At 48.3% G+C, this 20,912-nt stretch overlaps 2 protein-coding genes across 3 annotated transcripts in view; one reads left to right on the top strand and one right to left on the bottom strand.

Moving 5' to 3' along the window:
* Positions 1 to 14,637: 14,637 nt before the first annotated feature.
* MARVELD1 (MARVEL domain containing 1) lies at positions 14,638 to 19,065 on the bottom strand. Its single transcript, XM_049103636.1, has 2 exons — positions 16,829 to 19,065; positions 14,638 to 15,532 (listed from the first exon to the last, which is right to left on the bottom strand). Exon 1 carries the CDS (start codon positions 18,824 to 18,826, stop codon positions 18,305 to 18,307), a length of 522 nt encoding a protein of 173 aa, XP_048959593.1. The 5' UTR covers positions 18,827 to 19,065; the 3' UTR covers positions 14,638 to 15,532; positions 16,829 to 18,304.
* AVPI1 (arginine vasopressin induced 1) overlaps positions 17,801 to 20,912 on the top strand; it is a 25,251-nt gene continuing 22,139 nt past the window's right edge. For both annotated transcript variants that reach the window (XM_035707692.2, XM_035707693.2), the window contains exon 1: positions 17,801 to 18,099. In XM_035707692.2, the coding sequence (XP_035563585.2) occupies positions 17,801 to 18,099 (299 nt within the window). The remainder of the gene's footprint in view (positions 18,100 to 20,912) is intronic.

Here is a 20,912-nt window from a genome sequence, read left to right as displayed (position 1 = left end):
AATTGGTGCTCTCTTCCAGCAGATCTGCGTTGAGAGATATTATTCAAGAACTAGACATTTTTTTTGGGGGGGGGTGCGATAGAGGGAGATACAAGGAGGGGATACGAGGATACAAGAAGGCTCTAAAGACCAGAAAGGAACAGCCACGACCAATATCAATGAACGATGGCTTCTCCTGATAATTAGACACTGGTCAGCTAGACTCTGCTTTTGGGGGGTCTAACTTTGAATTTTGTATAATGAAGTTTGCTCAGTTCTTTCTTTCCCTTCTCCAGCATTTTGTCTTCATACTTTGCCTCAAGTCCTAGTGCCACTGCTAAGTGAAAGAGACTGAAAGAGAATATAAAATAGCAGTGGGGTGCTTGGGTGGCTCAGCAGTTGAGCATCGCCTTCTGCTCAGAGGACGGTCCCAGGGCCCCAGGATGGAGTCCCACATTGGGATCCCTTCAGGGAGCCTGCTTCTCCCTCTGCCTATGTCTCTGCCTCTCTCTCTCTGTGTGTGTCACTCATGAATAAATAAGTAAAAATCTTAAAAAAAAAAAAAAGGAAACAAAATAGTAAAAGTGGATAACTAATAACTTGACGTTTTGCAGTGGTTAGTCTGCATCTCTAAGCGAAGGTGTGTATGGCCCACATGATTGGACCTTGGAGAAATACTAGTGGGGAATGCTGAGTAGAAGAAGCTGGAAAATAGGAGTGGGAAGAGAAAAGAATGTCAGTGTGGCAAGTATACCGTTGAAGAGGTTGATAAGCAAACCGTGTGCAAGGGCAGGTGGTGCTAGGATGTGGGAACTCTGTATTTCTTGGCAATTTTTTTTTTGTAAACCTAAAACTCTAATACTTTATTGAAAAAACAAAATGGGCCTGGAGGAGATCACCTACAGGGGGAGTGCAGGCAAAAAGGAGGTCCTCAGGAACCAAAGACCAAGGTGTTCTGGAGACTATTTGTATATACCATTCTTCCCGTTTCCCTATTTCTTCTATTCCTTCTTATCATACTGCCTTTTAACTGAGACTGACCTTATTTCCACTGTTGCTCCCTCTAGAGCACCATGGTCCAGGTGGACTTCACGGACAATGGAAAGAAATGGTCTATTATCTGGGCTGTCTGATAGAGTACCAGTAGGCACATGTGGCTACAGAGCAATTACAAGGCATCTATCGCAACTAGGAAATAAGTGTTTAATTTTATTTTATGGAAACTTAAGATTTTATTTTGAGACAGAGAAAGAGAGAAAGTGATAGAGAACGAGCTGGAGGGGCTGAGGGAGAGGGAGAACCCAAGCTGACTCCCTGCTGAGTGCCAAGCCTGAGGTGGGGCTTGATTCCTTGACCCCAAGATCATGACCTGAGCCGAAACCAAGAGTCAGCTGTCCAACCAGTCAAACCACTCATGTGCCCCTTTATGGGATTTGTAAATGTAAATAGCTAAATACAGCTACTGGTTATGACTAGGACAACAAAACTCTAGAGTCCAGTATCTCTTTATTTGATCCTTTTTTCTGCCCTTTTACAAGCCACGATATTTCTGATGCTCCACTCTCGATTATCTTGGCTCCAGAACATCTTTAAACAATGTCTGCAGCCAGACTTCCCTCAGTCATGGCCCCTATCTTTCTACACCTACACAGTAGGACTATAAAAGGATAGAAGTCTCCCAGTTGAAATGACCGCCCTCACTAATCTGCCTGAAATTCAGGCCTCAAAGGACAGAGTGTTAGGATTTTATGAAAAACTCATAAGTGTGAATTTTCTAAACAAGAGAGAGGGAAAAAAGATTCCTGGTCTTAATTATAAAAAGAGCTATTTAAAATTCACAAATTGGGGCGCCTGGGTGGCTCAATGGTTGAGCATGTGCCTTTGGCTCAGGTTGTGATCCTAGAGTCCCCGGATTGAGTCCCACATCAGGATCCCAGCAAGGAGTCTGCTTCTCCCTCCGCCTATGTCATTGCCTCTCTCTCTGTGTGTCACTCATGAATAAAAAGCTTAAAAAAAAAAAAAAGAAAAAGAAAGAAAGAAAATAGTAAAAAAGGATAACTAATCACTTGACGTTTTCCAGAGGTTAGTCTTTGCACCTCTAAGCGAAGGTGTGTATGGCCCACATGATTGGACCTTGGAGAAATACTAGTGGGAAATGCTGGATAGAAGAGCTGGAAAATAGGAGTGGGAAGAGAAAAGAATGTCTAAGCACACCTACCTCCACCAGATGGCTCCCTCACCCACTCTTGCACAAACTTTGAGGTTTCGTAGTTCCCTTTAAATTTGGGAGTTTTCTGTGGTTTCTCCTGCCACCATTTCCACCACATACCAGACTTTGTGACACTTTGAGCTGTATTCATTATTTCTTTGTGTATAACGAATTATTTCAAAACTGACTGGATTAAAACAATAATAAGTTTATATTTTCTCACATTGGTTTTGGCTTTTGGGTAATTTTGGTCAGGAAATGGAGAGGGGCTTCGTGGGTGATTTTGGCTCCAACTTTAATGAGATTGCAGTCAGAGGCTGGCCATGGCTGCCTTCATCTGAAAGCTTGGTGCGGCTGGAGGACTGGCGTCCACAGTAGCTATCTCACACAACAGATAAATGGATGCTGGCATTCTTTTTTTTTATTTTTTTTATTTTTTTTAATTTTTATTTATTTATGATAGTCACAGAGAGAGAGAGAGAGGCAGAGACACAGGCAGAGGGAGAAGCAGGCTCCATGCACCGGGAGCCTGATATGGGATTCGATCCCGGGTCTCCAGGATCGCGCCCTGGGCCAAAGGCAGGCGCCAAACCACTGCGCCACCCAGGGATCCCGGATGCTGGCATTCTTATGCTGATAGGCTGGGAGGAGGTTTCAGTTGCTCTTGACTGGGCACTCTCCAGAAGGAATCTTGAGTGTCCTCTTGACATTGTGGCTGACTTCCTCCAGAGCAAGAGATCCAAGAGGGAGCCACAAGATCTTCTATGATACATCCTCAGAAGGCACATATCATTTTCACAATATCCTGTTGGTTTTAAAGGTCAGAACTATTCAATGTCCCAATGTATAATGGGAGGCTTATACAAGAGCATGACTACCAGGGGTAGTCATGGGGAATGGGGACAACCTAGAGGCCATCTTGGAAGCTAGCTACTAGGTACTGCTCTGTAGTACCTGCTCCCACACACCTTTCAACATCCAGCTTGAGTGTCAAGTCCTTTGTGAAGGTTTCCCCAAATAATTCCTCATTTCCTCCTTTGTGTTCACACAAAACTCTGATCCTATTAAGTACCTATCACCTTGCATTTCAATTTATTTAGAATCTCCCTTTATTCTTGAGAGCAGAGAGACTGCAATTTAACATCTTGGCAGCTCCAGTTTCTGCCAAGTATAGAGCTTTGGCATAGTAAGTATTCAATGATTTTTTAAAAAGATTTCTTATTTGTTTATTCACGAGAGAGACCCAGAGAGAGAAAGAGAGAGAGAGAGAGGCAGAGATACAGGCAGAGGGAGAGGCAGGATCCGTGCAGGGAGCCTGACGTGGGACTTGATCCCAGGTCTCCAGGATCACGCCCTGGGCCGAAGGCAGGTGCTAAACTGCTGAGCCACCCAGGGATCCCCAGTATTCAATGATTTTTTTTTAAAGATTCTATTTATTCACAGAGAGAGGGAGAGACATAGACAGATGGAGAAGCAGGCTCCCTGCAGGGAGCCTGACATGGGACTCAATCCCAGGACCCCAGAATTATGACCTAAGCCAAAGTCAGAGGCTCAACCACTCAGCCACCCAGGTGCTCCTGAACGCTTATTTTTAAAATAAATGAATAAAACAGAAAATAGCAAGAGTTGGTGAAGATGTGGAGGAACTGGACCCCTTGAACACCGTTGTTGCAAATGTGAATAATGCATCCTCCAGCAGCCGGGGTGGCTCAGTGGTTTAGCGCCGCCTTCAGCCCAGGGTGTGATCCTGGAGACCCGGAATCGAGTCCCACGTCAGGCTCCCTGCATGGAGCCTGCTTATCCCTCTGCCTGTGTCTCTGCCTCTCCCCCACCCCCCTCTCTGCGTCTCTCATGAATAAATAAATAAAATCTTTAAAAAAAAATAATGCATCCTCTATGGGAAACAGTATATCATGTTCTCAAAAAATTAAATATAGAGATTATTGTATGATCCATGAATGCCACTTCTGGATATATACCCAAAAGAACTGAAAGCAGGGTCTTGAAGAGATATTTATGCATCCGTGGTTTGGTTTTTTTTTAAGATTTTATTGATGTATTCATGGGAGACACAGAGAGAGGGAGAGGCAGAGACACAGGCAGAGGGAGAAGCAGGCTCCCTGCAGGGAGCCCCGACGTGGGACTTGATCCCGGGTCTCCAGGAGCACGCTCCGGGCTGAAGGCAACGCTAAACCACTGAGCCACCCGGGCTGCCCCTGCATCTGTGTTTATAGCAGCATTACTCACAGAAGCCAAAAATGTGGAAGCACTCCAAGTGTCCATTAATGAACAAATGGATAAATAAAATGTGGTATATACATACAATAAACTATTATTCAGCCTTAAAAAGTAGGAAACTTCTGACATGTGCTACAACATGAATGAACCTTGAGGACATGAATGCTAAGTGAAATACGGCAGTCACAAAACAAGTATTGTACCATTCCACTTCTATAAGGTACCTAGAGTAGTCAAATTCATAGAGATAGAAAGTAGAATAGGGATCCCTGGGTGGCGCAGCGGTTTAGCGCCCGCCTTTGGCCCAGGGCGCGATCCTGGAGACCCGGGATCAAATCCCACGTTGGGCTCCCGGTGCTTGGAGCCTGCTTCTCCCTCTGCCTATGTCTCTGCCTCTCTCTCTCTCTCTCTCTCTCTCTCTCTCTCTCTGTGTGACTATCATAAGTGAATTAAAAAAAAAAAAAGGCAGATTTAAAAAAAAAAGAAAAAAGAAAGAAAGTAGAATAGCTGATGCCAGGGGCTAGAGGCAGGGGAAACTGGGGTGTATTGTTTAATGGAAATAGATTGAGTTTTGCAAGATGAGAAGTGCTCTGGAGATGGTTTCACAACAATGTGAATGTACTTTTTTTTTTTTTTTAATTTTTTTCTTTTTTTTAAAATCTATTTATTCATGATAGTCACACGGAGAGAGAGAGAGAGGCAGAGACACAGGCAGAGGGAGAAGCAGGCTCCAAGCACCGGGAGCCCGATGTGGGATTCGATCCCGGGTCTCCAGGATCGCGCCCTGGGCCAAAGGCAGGCGCCAAACCGCTGCGCCACCCAGGGATCCCGTGAATGTACTTTAATACCAGTGAACTGTACACTTAAAAAATGGTGAAGATGGCAAATTTTTTATGTTATGTGTATTTTGCCATAATTAGAAATTTTTCATGAAAGAATAATGGGTAAACAAAGTGTAATATAGCCATTCAATGAAATATTAATCAGCCATAAAAAGAAATGAAGTAGGGCAGCCCCGGTGGCTCAGCGGTTTAGCACCGCATTCCGCCCAGGGCATGGTCCTGGAGACCCGGGTTCCAGTCCCACATCGGGCTTCCTGCATGGAGCCTGCTTCTCCCTCTGCCTGTGTCTCTGCCTCTGTGTGTGTGTGTGTGTGTCATGAATAAATAAATAAAATCTTTAAAAAAAAAAGAATGAAGTATTCACAATTCACTCAAGCTACAATATGGATGAACTTGAAAACAATATGCCATGTGAAAGAAACTAACACAAAAGACCATGTATGGTATGAATCTATTTATCTGAAATGTCCAGAATAGACAAATCAATAGAGAGAGAAAGTAGATTAGTAGTTGCTAGGCACTGGGGACTGGGGCAGGGAAGGGCAGGAATTGGGAGTGACTTCTTACAGGTACAGGGTTTCTTTCTGGAATGATGAAAGTGTTCTGGAATTGGATACTGGTGATAGTTGCACAACTTTGTGAGTATACTAAAACCACTGAACTGTACACTTTAAAACAGATTTTTATGTTACATTGTGTGAAATTTTATGTCATAAGAATTATGTTTCCATTAAAAAGTGAATGAATAAATATTTGACTGATACACCTTTTTAGATTGTCTTTAATATTTGCATTTTCTCTAGTATTTACACTTAAGATGTGAGTATAGTTTTTGATTAATAGCTCACTGCCATTGCTCCGAAAAGAGTTCAATAAATACATCTTTATGTTCATGTACCTGGGAAAGAAGTACTTGTGAGTAATGACTTTCCCGGCTGTGAGACAGTGAGTTGTCAGACAAACACAGCAAGGAAATGAATGTCTGCAGATACATTCTTACTCAATTGCTCTTGGCAGCCATGAAAACAACCATTCATCAAACACAGGCACAAAAAAAGCCTCACAGACCAAAATAGTGAAAACCTCAGCACTAAAACCTGTGGCCTCCTGTGAAAGAGACAGTTAGCTGTCCACCAACAAGTCTCACCCACTCCTTCATGGTACAGTCACAGCTGGGCAGCAGAGGCCCAGCCAGGAACTACATTTGCAACGCCCTTGCTGCCCTTGCGGCTAGATCAGGTCATGTGACCCACCAAAGGAAGTGGATGGAAGAGATGAGCGTTACTTCTAGACCAAGGCATTTAAAAATCAGAAACCTCCTCTTTCCTCTCATCTCCCAAATGCCAGCTCAATGCAGAGGGAATGGCCAGGCCACGAGGTGGAAGGAGCTTGAGTCCCTGAATCATCACAGTGGAAAGGCTCCTACTGACCTGGGGGTTTCCACAATAGACAGTCATATGAAGAAGAAATAGATTTGTATGTGAATAACAAAGAGATTTTTAATTAGGCTACCAGATTGGTGGGAATATTTGTTACAGCAGCTCACCATCAAAATTCATTAATTCTACTGAACAACTATTTATTATGTACCTTTCAGGGGAATATAGAAATGAGTAGCCGCAAATTCTTTCGTCAAAAGGTTCTAATTCTAGGAGCACCTGGCTGGCTCAGTCAGTAGAGCATGCGACTCTAGATCTCAGGGTTGTTAATTTGAGTGCCACATTGGACATAGACATTACTTAAAAAAAAAAAAAAGTTCTAAAAAAAAAAAAAAGTTCTAATTCTAAACTGGAGAATTAGATGGGAGACTACTTCAATAAATATGCCACCAGTGGATTGCTGTAGGTAACCCACCAAAAACCTGAATAGATCAATTACTATTAAAGAAATTGAAAGAATCAATAACCTTCCTCAATGACATCAGGCCAAGATCCTTTTGTAGACAATTTTTATCAAACCCACCAATAAAATGATTCGTTAAACTATTCCAAAAAGAGCAAGATGGAAAATTTCCCAACTTATTCTGTGACTCCAGAATTGCCATCACTGATACAAGTGGCAGGTAATAGCATACACACACACACACACAACAAACATCATCTAGAATATAGCCAATTTAAAAATAATAGGAAAAAAATAAAAAAATAAAAATAAAAATAATAGGAATACCTACCACACAACTGAACATTTCCGCGGCTAGCTATTTATGCAAGAGAAATAAAAAGCATATGTCCATATAAAGATTTGTACCTAAATGTTCACAGCAGCTTTATTTGCAATAACCAAAAACTTGAAGCAACACAAATGCCCATCAACAAATAAATGGAAAAACAGGGCAGCCCAGGGGGCTCAGTGGTTTAGTGCTCCCCTCACCCCAGGGCATGACCCTGGAGACCCAGGATTGAGTCCCATATCAGGCTCCCTGCATGGAGCCTGCTTCTCCCTCTGCCTGTGTCTCTGCCCCTCTCTCTTTCTGTGTGTCTCTCATCAATAAATAAATATTTTTTTTTTCAAAAAAAAAAAAGGAGAAACAGGGCAGCCCAGGTGGCTCAGTGGTTTGGCACCGCCTTCAGCCCAGGGTCTGATCCTGGAGACCTGGGATCAAGTCTCACATCGAGCTCCCTGCTTGGAGCCTGCTTCTCCCTCTGCCTGTGTCTCTGCCTCTCTATGTCTCTCGTGAATAAATAAAATCTTTAAAAAAATAAAAAATAAAAAAATAAAAGAAGGAAAAACAAATTACAGGGACGCCTGGGTGGCTCAGCGGTTGAGTATCTGCCCTTAGCTCAGGGCATGATCCTGGAGTCCGGGGACCAAGTCCCACATCACGCCTCCTGCATGGAGCCTGCTTCTTTCTCTGCCTATGTCTCCGCCTCTCTCTGTGTCTCTTATGAATAAATAAATAAAATCTTAAAAGAAAAGGAAAAACAAATTATAATGGAATAATACTCAGTGATGGTAATGAACAAACTATATTACCATAGTAGCACAAATGGATCTCAAAATAATTGAATAAAAGAAACCAAACACCTCCCCTCACCCCAGAGAAAAAGAAGCACATAGCATACATATATATTATAATTATAAACTAATTTTTAGTCACAGAAGGTAGATCCATGGTCGCTTGGGGGTGGGGGGGATAAGAAGGAATTACCAAGGAGCACAAGGGAGCTTTTGGGCATGATGAATATGTTTACCATCCTAACTGTGGTGGCAGTTTCATGAGTGTATACATACAAAGTGTACACACTTGTCAAAGTGTACATTTAAACTAATTGCAATTTATTTTTTATTTTTTATTTTTTTAAGATTTATTTATTCATTCTGAGAGAGAGAGTGAGAGGCAGAGACACAGGCAGAGGGAGAAACAGGCTCCATGCAGGAAGCCCGACGTGGGACTCGATCCCCGGATTTCCAGGATCACACCCTAGGCTGCAGGCGGCGCCAAACCGCTCCGCCACCGGGGCTGCCCACTAACTGCAATTTAATGTACATTAAGCATATCCTAATAAATCTGCTTAAGAAAAGAAATATATAAAAAAAAATATCTAGGGGCGCCTGGGTGGTTCAGTTAAGCTCCCCATAGGGAGCCTGCTTCGCCCTCTGCCTAGGTCTTTGCCTCGCTCCGTGTCTCTCATGCATAAATAATAAAAAAAAATTTTAAATAAAAAAAAAATCACCGGGATCCCTGGGTGGCACAGCAGTTTGGCGCCTGCCTTTGGCCCAGGGCGCGATCCCAGAGACCCGGGATCGAATCCCACATCGGGCTCCCGGTGCATGGAGCCTGCTTCTCCCTCTGCCTGTGTCTCTGCCTCTCTCTCTCTCTCTCTCTCTCTCTCTCTCTGTGACTATCATAAATAAATAAAAATTTTAAAAAAATTTAAAAAATCACTGAGTTAATTCATCATTTTTTAAAAGATTTTATTTATTAATGAGAGTCACAGAGAGAGAGAGGCAGAGACACAGGCAGAGGGAGACGCAGGCTCCATGCAGGGAGCCCAATGTGGGGCTCGATCCCAGGTCTCCAGGATCACACCATGGGCTGAAGGCAGCGCTAAACTGCTGAGCCACCTGGGCCGCCCTAATTGATCATTTTTTAAAGATTTTTATTTTTAAGTAATCTCTATACCCAACTTGGAGTTTGAACTTAGAATTCAGAGATTGAGAGCACATGCTCTACCAAATGAGCCAGCCAGGTGCCCTGGTAGTTCATCACGTTAACTTAAAAGAAAAAACAAACTCTGCAAGTGCACTAATTCCTAGGGATGGCTGGGAGGAGGTGATAAGCTGATAAATACAACAGAGTTTACAGTTTACCAGGGAAGTGAGGAAAGACATGTTGTGAAATGCCCAGATAGAAAACATCGAGGGAAGCCAACCACTTAGAACACACCACTACCTCCACCACCACCCCGCCTCCACGTCTGGACAAATTTTGCTTTGAGCACAGTCATGGAGGAGCCTGCAAACACATAATAAGGGGAGTTTGCGCACATCTCACTACTGACACCTGAGAATACACGGTCAGTTTATCTCTCTCTAGATGGACCAGAATCTCAAGAAACAAGATGAGAGCAGGTGTCCTCCTTCCAGACTAAAAGGAGACAGACAGGGATTCTGCTGGGAGCACAGAGCATACTGCAGGGACTATCAAAAGGAATAAAGGGGCACCTGAGTGGCTCAGTGTTGAGCGTCTGCCTTCGGTTCAGGTGTGGTCCTGGGTCCTGGGATCGAGTCCCGCATCGGGCTCCCCGCAGGGAGCCTGCTTCTCCTTCTGCCCATGTCTCTGCCTCTCTGTGTCTCATGAATAAATAATAAAATCTTTAAAAAGGAGTGAGGGAATAAAAAGGAAGGCAAGGAAGGACCTTGGACTCTGGAGAAAAGAGGATCCTGATCTTCACGTAGATAACGGTGATTTTTAACACTTCTGTGCTTTCAAGAAAGCTCAAATCTGACCACAAGAAAGAAGAGTAGAAGGCTCAATCCGTGGCTGGTGATTGTCATTTCTCGGTCTGGAGGAGAAGCAGGGTGGAGCCCAGGAGAAGGGAAATAAGACTCCTGAGCACTTACTGTGGCTCAGGTCTGCCCTTTACAAACATGCTCTCTGAGGTCCTCCCAACAATATCACATGGCTGAGAGCTGCCCCGCAGTGACTAGGTGCCAGGCACTCTGCCCTGTAGGCATGTCAGCAAGCCTCTCCCACCCACCAGGGGGTAGCTACTAGCATTAACCCCGCTTAGTAAGCCATGAAACAGATGAAGAGCTCTAGTAGGTTGCCTAAGGAACAGACAACGCATCAGAGATTGGCCTCACTTCTGACGTGACAGGCTGAGCTCACCCGAGGATGAGAGCCGGTCATACTAACTGCCGAGGAGGCACCGAAGGAGACAGCCCAGAGTGCAGAGCAAGGTCTCGAAAGGCAGACGGTTCTGCATCCACATCTGGGCCCAGGGCCGGTGCCATACCCTGGCACGAGGTCTCGGGAGGAGGAGGGCTGAGCGCAGGGCCACGCTACGCCTCCGTCAGGCCGACAGAGAGGCTCCAGGAAGCCGGGGAGTGGCTTCGGCGCCCTGAGCTGATTAAACCTCACTTCACTGTAAATTGAGAAGACGGTAGCTGGCACGATTCAGATTTGTAATGGCAGCGCTTTCTTTACAGTCTCTCCTTCCTGCCTTAGCTCACAACACAGCTACTAGACAAACCCGGCAGCTCTCAGTGGGGTCTTTGGATGGCTTGGAGAGCCGGTTGTCGGCCGGGAAGTCCTCTGAAACAGCGTGGCATGGTAGCGTAGACTTGAGTTCGAATCTTGTTTCTGTCACTTAAGTGACTCTTCGGAGCCTGTCCCCACGGCTAGCAAATAGGGGTATTTATTACTTCATGGGCGGGGCACTGGGGTGGCTCAGTCGGTTAAGCATCTGCCTTCAGCTCAGGTCATGATCTCCGGGTCCTGGGATGGAGCCCCACATGGGGCTCCCCGCTCACAGGGAATCTGCTTCTCCCTCTCCCTCTGTCCTTCCCCCTTGCTCATGACCTCTCTTGCTCTCTCAAATAAATAAATAAATAAAATCTTTATTAAAAAAATACTTCATGGGCTTGTGAGGATGGTAAGAGCTGTTGCATAAGGTATCCTCTGGCTTGTTCTTGGCTCATTGCAGACACTTCATAAAGTTAGTTCCCCTAACTTTCCCTCCTTTCCCTGCCAACCTTGCGGGACTCAGAAGTGCTTTACAACTGGGGTGTCAGGGCGCCCCCTTCAGGACTCCTGGAGATGGCCACAAGGAGAGCCTGCATTCCACCTGTGAGAAATACGGATAGGAATCTGCAGAGAACTGCCTCTGGGAATTTGCCCTCACCTCAGTGCTGAAGAAAGAATGTCACAGCCTTAGTGCCAGTAAGATCCCAAATAGCTATCCGGTTCAAAAGGAATGGGGTCATGGAGCAGGGAGGGCAAAAGGGCTTCCGGGTTAGGAGCCTGCCTGGAATTTCTACAGGCTGAGAGGTTGCCATGGGTGGTCCACACTCGCGTGCTGGCTATGCCAGGTGCTCTCCTTTGGGTTCTGGCCGCCTCAGCATATACCTCTCCCTTACCTTACAGGGCCTAGAGAGCCTCGGGGCCTCTTCACTTCTTTTCAGCTGCCCCCACTACACTTGGTCCCTGGTGTTCCTCTCTCCCAAGACTGTCTATGAAGTGGAATGCAGCCACCCCAGGGCTGTTTCTGCTCCTTGCTACTCTTGGCAACGTGGAGGCATGGAGAACACAGACCTGGGGAATCACTTCACCTCCCCTCCTAAGCCTCTATTTACTCATCTGTAAAAAAAAAAAAAAAAAAAGGACCCCCCCCCCCCCCCCCCCCCCGCCAAGGGTTTTACTAAGATCTCTACAGGAAGCAGCTATGGGAGTTACAGAGTTAATCCATGTGAGAAAGTTATAAATGTTCCAGAAAGTACACAAAATGCTTGCAGTCTCTATTTGCATGGACATTTAGAAAGGGTTAGAACTATATTATCATTAATTTTTTTTTAAGATTTATTTATTCATGAGAGAGAGAGAGAGAGGCAGAGACACAGGCAGAGGGTGACGCAGGCTCCATGCAGGGAGCCTGACGTGGGACTTGATCCCAGGACTCCAGGATCACACCCTGGGCCAAAGGCAGATGCTCAACCACTGAGCCACCCAGGTGTCCCTATTATCATTAATTTTATTTTACTTTATTTTATTTTTTATTTTTTTTAAATTTTTTAAAATTTTTATTTATTTATGATAGTCACAGAGAGAGAGAGGCAGAGACACAGGCAGAGGGAGAAGCAGGCTCCATGCACCGGGAGCCCGACGTGGGATTCGATCCCAGGTCTCCAGACCGCGCCCTGGGCCAAAGGCAGGCACTAAACCACTGCGCCACCCAGGGTTCCCTATCATTAATTTTAAAGGGCAAGTTGTAAAATTAGTCAAATGTATATATGTGTGTGTGTGTGCACGTGTGTGCGTGTATCCATGTATGTTTGATTAGTTATAAAAATTAAAGAAGGAGAGTTAATAGTTAGCAATGGTTTATCTCTAGCATTTGAGATTAGGATGAATGGCTTCTCTTTTTACTTTGTGCCCTTCTGAACAGTTTAATTTTTTTGTTTAAAGATTTTATTTATTTATTTATGAGAGACACACACACACACACAGAGGCAGAGACACAGGCAGAGGGAGAAGCAGGCTCCAGGCAGGGAGCCTGATGTGGGACTCGATCCTAGGTCTCCAGGATCACACCCTGGGCTGAAGGCAGCGCTAAACTGCTGAGCCACCCGGGCTGCCCAGTTTAATTTTTTTAATGGGTATATATTGCTATTATATGTTTAATGGAAATATATTGGTATTTTATTTTACAAATAACTACTCTAACAAATGAAACAATACAAAATTTATAAATAGTGCTAATCAGACCTTTCTCTCTCACATTCCTGCTCTTCCCCTTTTATCCCTGAAAATGTAGGTTTGTTAGCTTTCCTTTCTCACCACTGACCACCCACCCCCATCCTCAGAAAAGCAGGAAAAGTAAAAGACATAAATGAGCAAATCCCTCAGGTTCCCCAGACTCAATTATGTCCCTGAAGAACAGTGTCTCATTTCAAAGTGCCCCCAGCATTGAATAGGAAATGTCAGAGTAGATCAGTCCTCAATACCTGATCTGCAGGAATGAAAACCAAACTCCACCGAAACCTCAGAGCCTGCCAGAGGACCAAAAGGACTTACCAGCTGCCAAGGGTAGTGAGAAAACATCTGCCTTCCAGTCCCAGTTCTGCCAATATCCAGCTGTGACCATGGATAAGGCCTTTCCCCTCTTTGAGGCTCTATCTCCCCTCCCCTATTAAATGGAGATGACAACACCAACCAGTAAGGCTGTTAATTTGATCAAATAAAGTCATGCAAGTAGAAGCATATTTTCAACTGCAAAATTCTCCACAAAGTTGCAATAGAGCAAGGGGCTTACCAGCCTTTGCATAAAGGGAGGCCACTTTTTATTTGTGCAAAATTCATGAATAGATACAACAGGAAAAGGAGAATAAGGGAGAGTCCTTGGCGATTTCCTCTACCGTGGAAATCCAAACCATTAAGAAGAGGGTGTGTGTGTGTTTATTGTGCCGAGGAGGGTACTTTGGAAGAGAGTGGGTGTGGAGCACACCAGGCATCAGATTCTTGCCTGGAGGTGTTCTAAGTGAGTTTTGAGCTTTGGCTGGAAAATCTTATGTTCTGGCTACAGACTTCAGGTCCAGGGCACAAGAGGGAGGAGCTGGCAACGAATCCAGCTAACTCTGCTTTCCTGCCTTTCTGAAGCTCCGTATTCATCAGGCTGTGGCTGGAATCAGGGGTAAACCATGCAGGGTGTGTCCAAGAGGCAACACCAAGGCAGGTGCTATGGTCTGCACCCGAGCCTGAGCCCCAGGACACCCCACCCACCTCTGTGACACTAGGCAAGTCCCCACTCCTCCCTGGGGTTCATTTCCCTTTTTGCAAAAGAAGGGATTCAGACTAGAACAGGACCCTTTGGCTCCATAACCATAGTCATTCTGTGCCTGCCCGTCAGGGAGTGGAGCTTCCAAAAACAGAGGGGTCATTGAGAGCTGGGATAGGAGCCTCTGGAATTCCCACCAGTTTTTGTCAGGGGCAGACACAGGCAGTTTTCTTCCCTCTGCTTTCAGTGTCCTGCCCTAAGTGCACTGAAAACTTTTGAACTCATTTTTCTTCCCCTCTGAGAAGGAAAGCGGAAGCTGGGAAGGTAGACAACAGGAGAGTGTGGCATAGCAAGATGGAGGGAGGCTCGGTCCTCCCTCCCTATGTAGGGCTGCTGCAGGAGGCCGGGAGAGAAGACATGTACACCAACATCAGACAAACCAAACTTTATTCAGAAAAGCAAATTAGTAATCACCACTAAACTATTAAATGAGGCACATAGGTCCCCTCTGGCTACTGGCCCCTCCCACTCTCACCCTCTCTTTTGGCCTTTGTAGAACACTAGAAAAATCCTCTCTTAGATCCACAATCAGTTCTAGATTTTTGCACTGGTAGAACCAAAATGGTCTCAAGTAGGACTGAGTCCCGGATTCTAACGAGGGAGGCCAATGAGACTGCCTCCAGTATCCAAAAATTCTGGGCCAGTAGGTCAAGTGGCCATTCCTATGGTACAGGGTCTCAGGGGAGGAGGGGATGAGTGTGGGGGCTGTTTTGCACGCCCTTCTCACATCTAGAGAAGCAGCTGAAGACCAAGCAGGAAGGCACATCTAGAAGAGCCGGTGAGCTCTGGAATGTTTCAGGCACATCTGGAGAGATAAGGTACCATGAAGGCCAAGGAGAGGTCTACTCCTGAGTAAGGTCACCTGACCACAGACAGAGTACCATCAGCTGGGGGACTAAGAAGTGATCCTCAGTTCTGAGCTGGTTCTGAGCTGAGGATGCAATTTCAATGGTGATCTGGAAAGAGAAAAAAGGGACAAAAGCTGGAGCTAAAGCCCGCTGTTCAGGGCACAGAGGTGCACGGCTCAGTTCCAGGTGTCTGGAATCTTGGGCCCAAGGCACACCATAAAGAGATTCAGAATTTCTCATGTGTCAATGTAAAATGAATCTTTACGCATCTTGGATCTTCCACTGGATAATGCTGAAGGGAAGCTGCTGGGCAGGGGTCATCCGCGCTCCCCACTCGGCAGCCTCTCTGCTGGCCCAGGCCAGAACAGGGTCCACTGCCCAGGGAAGCGAGCCCTGGGAATCTCTGTACCTGGAAACCTGCAACAGAAGAATCAAAATCACGAGGCTTCCAAGGCCAAGGATCCCAGCAAAGACCAACCCCAGGCTCTGGCCCACACGAGCAGTGGGGTCTGAGAGAACAGGTGCCCCGGCTGGAAGAAGGTAGCAGGACTGCAGCCTACATGAGACAGTGAAGGGCCCAGTGTTTTAGGATTTCTCCAAGGAGGGAAAATAACAGTAACAACCAAAATAACCACAATGCTAATGGGTACAAAGTTTCAGTCTTGCAAGATGAAAAACGCCCTGGAGATAGATGGTGGTGACAGTTGCACAACCATGTGAACCTACTAATGCCCACCAAACTGTACACTTTAAAATGGTTGAAGGGGCTGAGTGAAGTAAGTCAGTCGGAGAAGGACAAACATTATATGTTCTCATTCATTTGGGGAATATAAATAATAGTGAAAGGGAAAATAAGGGAAGGGAGAAGAAATGTGTGGGAAATATCAGAAAGGGTGACAGAACGTAAAGACTGCTAACTCTGGGAAACGAACTAGGGGTGGTAGAAGGGGAGGAGGGCGGGGGGTGGGAGTGAATGGGTGACGGGCACTGGGGGTTATTCTGTATGTTGGTAAATTGAACACCAATAAAATATAAAAATAAAATAAAATAAAATAAAATAAAATAAAATAAAATAAAATGGTTGAAGGGTCGATTTTATGCTGTGTATATTTTATTTCAATTTTTTTTTAAGTAGCCACATTAACAGTGTCTAATGTGTATTGACCCCCTACTCTATGCAGTGCAGTCCAGTTCTCAAGAGGCCAAACTGCCAGAGTCCAGATCCTAGCTCTACCAGGCACAGCGTCTGGGAGAGTCTGGACGAGGTACTTAACCTCCTAGGGAAGATGAGAATAGTAACAGAACTCTCTTCAATTGGGTTGAAAGAAAGAAACAAATAGGTCTGAGCTTCAAACAGTGCCAGGCACACACAGCCCAGATAAATGCTTTCTTGCTCCACACTATGTAGCTCCCAGATCTTCACAACTACAAGAGAAGAGCCTCAACCTGTCTACCCAAGCTTTAAAAACACACTCACAAAAACATTCTGGCCTCCCCTATTCTAATTTCTAATCCAGACGGGGCTGAGCTTTTTCAAAGAGCAAGCCTCTGAATGATGTAGCAAAAAGGCTGAGTTGGTACAACTCTTTGGGAGTTGCGATCACTCCTCCAACTTGCTTCCTGAATAAGATCCTGTTAACTTTTAGAGAAGAGAGCTCTGTGTTTTTTATTCAAAGGCCTATGACCCCTCCAGAAAGTCAAGAAGCACCTTACCTTACAGAGACTGGGCCAGCTGTTCACCCCAACTCGGAGTGTTCTTCTCTCTTTGGCGAATGAGACCCACTCCTGCCAGTTGCTCACAGTCAATGCCAGCATCTCATACAGATAATGTTCCTCTTGAGTAGGTAACCACTTGGATAACCTTGACTTCATTTTTCAAACAATGTAGAGCAATGTTCCGATCTACCGACTCCCAGGTCTCTCCGGGGCCTGGCAGGGATGGCTATCTTCTCCCCCACTGAGGCAAGCCCTCCCTCTGCTAGAGAAATTCCCTAGGAAAGAGGAGCACCCCAGATCTTCAATCATACCACAGCCAATGGGTTGGATCCCTTAGGAAAGAATGACAGCCAAGCCAGCACAGGGATGCTCGGAAGTCTTAGGTGGCAAAAAGTAACTGGTCCAGGTCCAGAGGCAGTTAACACTGTAAACCAAATCACTTGAGCTTCTTTTACAGCAGGACTTCTCAGAGCCTTTGGTATGCTAATGAGCATCGTGAATCTCCAAGAAGGCGAGATAGCACCTTGACAAACCCATTTGGCACCGACACCCTCTTTTAGAGGGTAGCTCCTGAGCCAGGATTCCTAGGAACACCCACTGCGTTAATGTAAACAGTGCTGGACTGGGAGTCTGGAAACGGGGGGGCGGGGGGGGGATTCTAATGGGAATCCAGAAACGGAGTTCTAACCTTATTTTGGCTTTGCCAAGAGCAAGGGGTGAGGCTCACCTTGACATTCCTTCAGGGTTCTGTGGGACCCCTAATGCAAAAAGATACTGAGAGGTGGGGGTGATGGCGCAGAAACCCGTGAGAAGAAGGCTGGGAGGGTGAGGCCCGTGAAACTAGTGTGCGTTTGAGCCTGGCCTCCAAGAACCCCGAGGACAAAGGCGCAGCAGGCAGAGGCGAGAGAAGACTCCAAACGTGCCAAGGCGCAGCCCGCGGGCCTTCCCGATGCCTCCTCACCTTTGCAGATGGGCCCCACCCCAACAGCCGAGCCCGGATGCGCAGGGTGCCCGCACAATCCCGAGCCAAAACGAAACTCCTGGCTCATCCTGAGACCGGTGGAGGCCTGTCGTCGGCTCCGCCCGCGGCTGCGAGCCTGCCCGCCGCAGCACTCGAGGCTGGAAGCCGGGCCCGGGGACGCGGGTGCTCTTCCGACCGCGGCGCGGGAGGGAGGGGCCGTGGCGCGGCCCGAAGGCTGGTTCCAGCTGGGAGCCTCCCCCGGATCTACGCGGCGCCTGTCCACGTCTCGCTCTCTGCACGGAAGGGGGTGAGCACGCGCGGGGTTTCGCCTCGAACCGCCAGGCTGAGCGTGGGGCCCGCTCCCGGGATGCGGCGCTGCGCGGGCCCCTGCCGACGGCGCGGGCGGGAGCTGCGGGCGGGGGCGCGGGGCCGCCGGGGGGCGCTCGGGCGCGGGGCGGCGGCGAGGACGCGGGCGCCGGCCTCGGGGGGGTCGCCGCCCCGCGGCGCGGCGGCTAGGCCACCTCCTGCTCGCCCTGGTAGCGGCGGCAGCAGCCGTAGAGCGCCGACAGCAGGTAGAGGCCGAGGCAGAGGCCGCCGCACACCGCGGCCGCCAGGAAGGCGTGGTAGGCGCAGGCCATCTGGTAATCCTTGAGGTTGCAGTAGCTGTGGCTGCGCGTCTGGGCGATCATGATGCCCGTCGCGGCGCCGTAGAGCGCGGCCGCCAGGAGGTCGTGCGCCGCGTTGACCGCGAGCCAGCGCGAGCCCAACACGGGCACCAGCTCGTGCTTGCCCAGCAGCGTGAGGAAGTAGAGGCCCAGGGTCAGCAGCCAGAAGAGCACGGCCACGAAGAGCGCGAAGTGCACGGGGCCCTGGTACCTGCTCGTGGCGATGGTGACCCAGAAGGCGGCGCCGGCCAGCAGCTGCAGCAGCCGCAGCACGCCCAGCGGGCCGCGCAGGAAGGCCCGGTGCAGGCGCACCGCCCCGCGGACCGCGCGCGCCTGGGGCGGCGGCTGGCGCGGGGGCGGCGGGAGCATGGCCCCGGGGCGCGGCGGCGGCGGCGGCGGAGGCGGAGGAGGAGGAGGAGGAGGAGGCCCGAGCAGCGGAGCGGCGGCGCCCGGCTCGCGGAGGTGGCCCGGCCGAAGTGCCCACTGCGCCCGCCGCGGCCTGCGCGCGGCCCTGCGAGTCCTCCTCGCGCTTCCTCCCGCTTCTCCCCACCCTTCCTCCGCTCTCTCCTCCCTCCAGCCCTCCTCTCCCCGTCCCCCCGCCAGTCCTACCCGCCCTCCGCCTTCCCACCCCGTCCCCACCCCCGCTCGCTCCTCCCGGCTTCCTGCCATCTCCTTTCGGGCCTCGCTCACCACCCCGGCCCCCTCTCCCGCCGGCCGGCGCCAGACTCCCAGCTCGGATTCCTTCCTCCCCGGGCGCGGCTGACGGCGCTCCCGCCCCGGCCCACCGCGGGCCTTCGGCTCGGCCGCCCCCCAAGCTTGGCACGTCGGGGGCCACCCTGCCCGCCCTGCCTCTCTCCGGCTCCTGGCCGGCCTCGGAGGGGAGAGCTGTCTTCCGAAGCCTTCTCTCAGCCTCTGGCTGGGCCCCTTGCTTTCTCTTCTCTCCTGCCCTAGGGCCTTTTCCTGGCTCTGGCGGAGGACAGCGCTGGTCTGAAGCTGACATCCATTCCCACCTGGACATCTGGGATATGCTACCCGTGTCCACCCTCACGTTTATCCGGCCGTCCGGAGCTGGGCTCTCAAGGGACCATCACCTACCAGAGACCCCACTGCCCTTCCCACATACCCCAAAGCCAAGCGTCCATCCTCACTTTTGCAACATCCTTAATTGCCTAGATTAAAAATGTGCTACCCAACATGGCCAGGACACCAGGCCTGGGGTAAGAGACAGTAAAGCCTGCGTGCTTAACTACTAGGCATCGTGGCCTCTAATGGAACCTAATGATGCTTTACACTGTCATTTACACTTATGTCCATTTAAGCCTCAAAACGACCTCAGAAATACAATTATTTTCCTCCTTTTACTGAAGAGGAGAAATGAAGTCTAGAGGGGTAAACACCATGAAGCTGGTGTCCCTTTTCTCCCCATCCCATTCAAACTTCATGCACTGTGACCTCTTTCTAAAACACAGACCTGGTGGTGCGTTGCTTTCTCCACTGACCATAGGATAGAGTTCTATCTCTTCTATGGGCATATTTCACAAACTGGCTTCAACTGACTTTCACTTTCCTGGTTTTCTACTTCCTTTCCTTACCCATATTCCCACCCAGCATGCCAACCCCACCAAACCTCTTAGGTTCCCCCAAATAAGCTCAGAATGCCCTTCATTCCCAGACCTCAGTTGGCTGGCAAGCCCCTGTTTATCCTTCAATGCCTAGTTGGAATCCTCTCCCCTTGGTCCAGCCTCCCAGGCCGTTGAATGCTGGCTCTTTAGGCCCTCTTTTGGAGCACCCAGTAGTTCTGCAATACTCCTGGGTCTGGTACATTGCAACTCTTGGTTGTCACCTCTATCTTTGCCTGGCACATAGGAGACCCAATAAATGTCAGTGCGGTGGATGACCCAGTGGCGGTGGGAGCAGCGATGAAACAGGGGGCCCTCTTACCCGGGGATCATGCATGCTCCAGTCCCCTAGCTGACCCTACCTGCAGAACTAGTCCCTCATCTCCTGGTCATCTGATGTGTCCATTGGCCTGCTGGCCTGGCTGAGCAGGTCTCTCTTCCAGCAGCCTGGCACCCCTCATGGGAAAAAGTGGTTTCTCAGGGGAATAATGCCTCTCACTGCTAAAGCAGCCTCACCTACAGGGACCTGAGAAAGCTCTGAACACTTATTTTAAATGAATAAAAGGTGATGTATAACATCCATATCTACATAAGATAGCATGGTCTAGAGGCTTAGGGTGCAAACCATGGAGGCAGACTCCCTGGCGATGCATCATCACTTCACCACTCCCTCATGCTGGGACCTGGTGTGCGTGCACGTGCTCGCACTTAACCGTATTGTGCCTCGGATTCCTCATCTGTGAAATCCTTACATTCAGCAAATGGATATTAAGCACCTGTTAGGCACTGGGCACCATTTCAGGGTTTAGGGATACATAATACTCCTGTCATCATTA

The sequence above is a fragment of the Canis lupus genome, chromosome 28 (assembly GCF_003254725.2).
Source record: "Canis lupus dingo isolate Sandy chromosome 28, ASM325472v2, whole genome shotgun sequence".
In the NCBI taxonomy this organism is placed as follows: domain Eukaryota; kingdom Metazoa; phylum Chordata; class Mammalia; order Carnivora; family Canidae; genus Canis; species Canis lupus.
The sequence above is the reverse complement of the archived record's forward strand: the minus strand, read 5'-3'. Positions and strand labels throughout refer to the sequence as shown.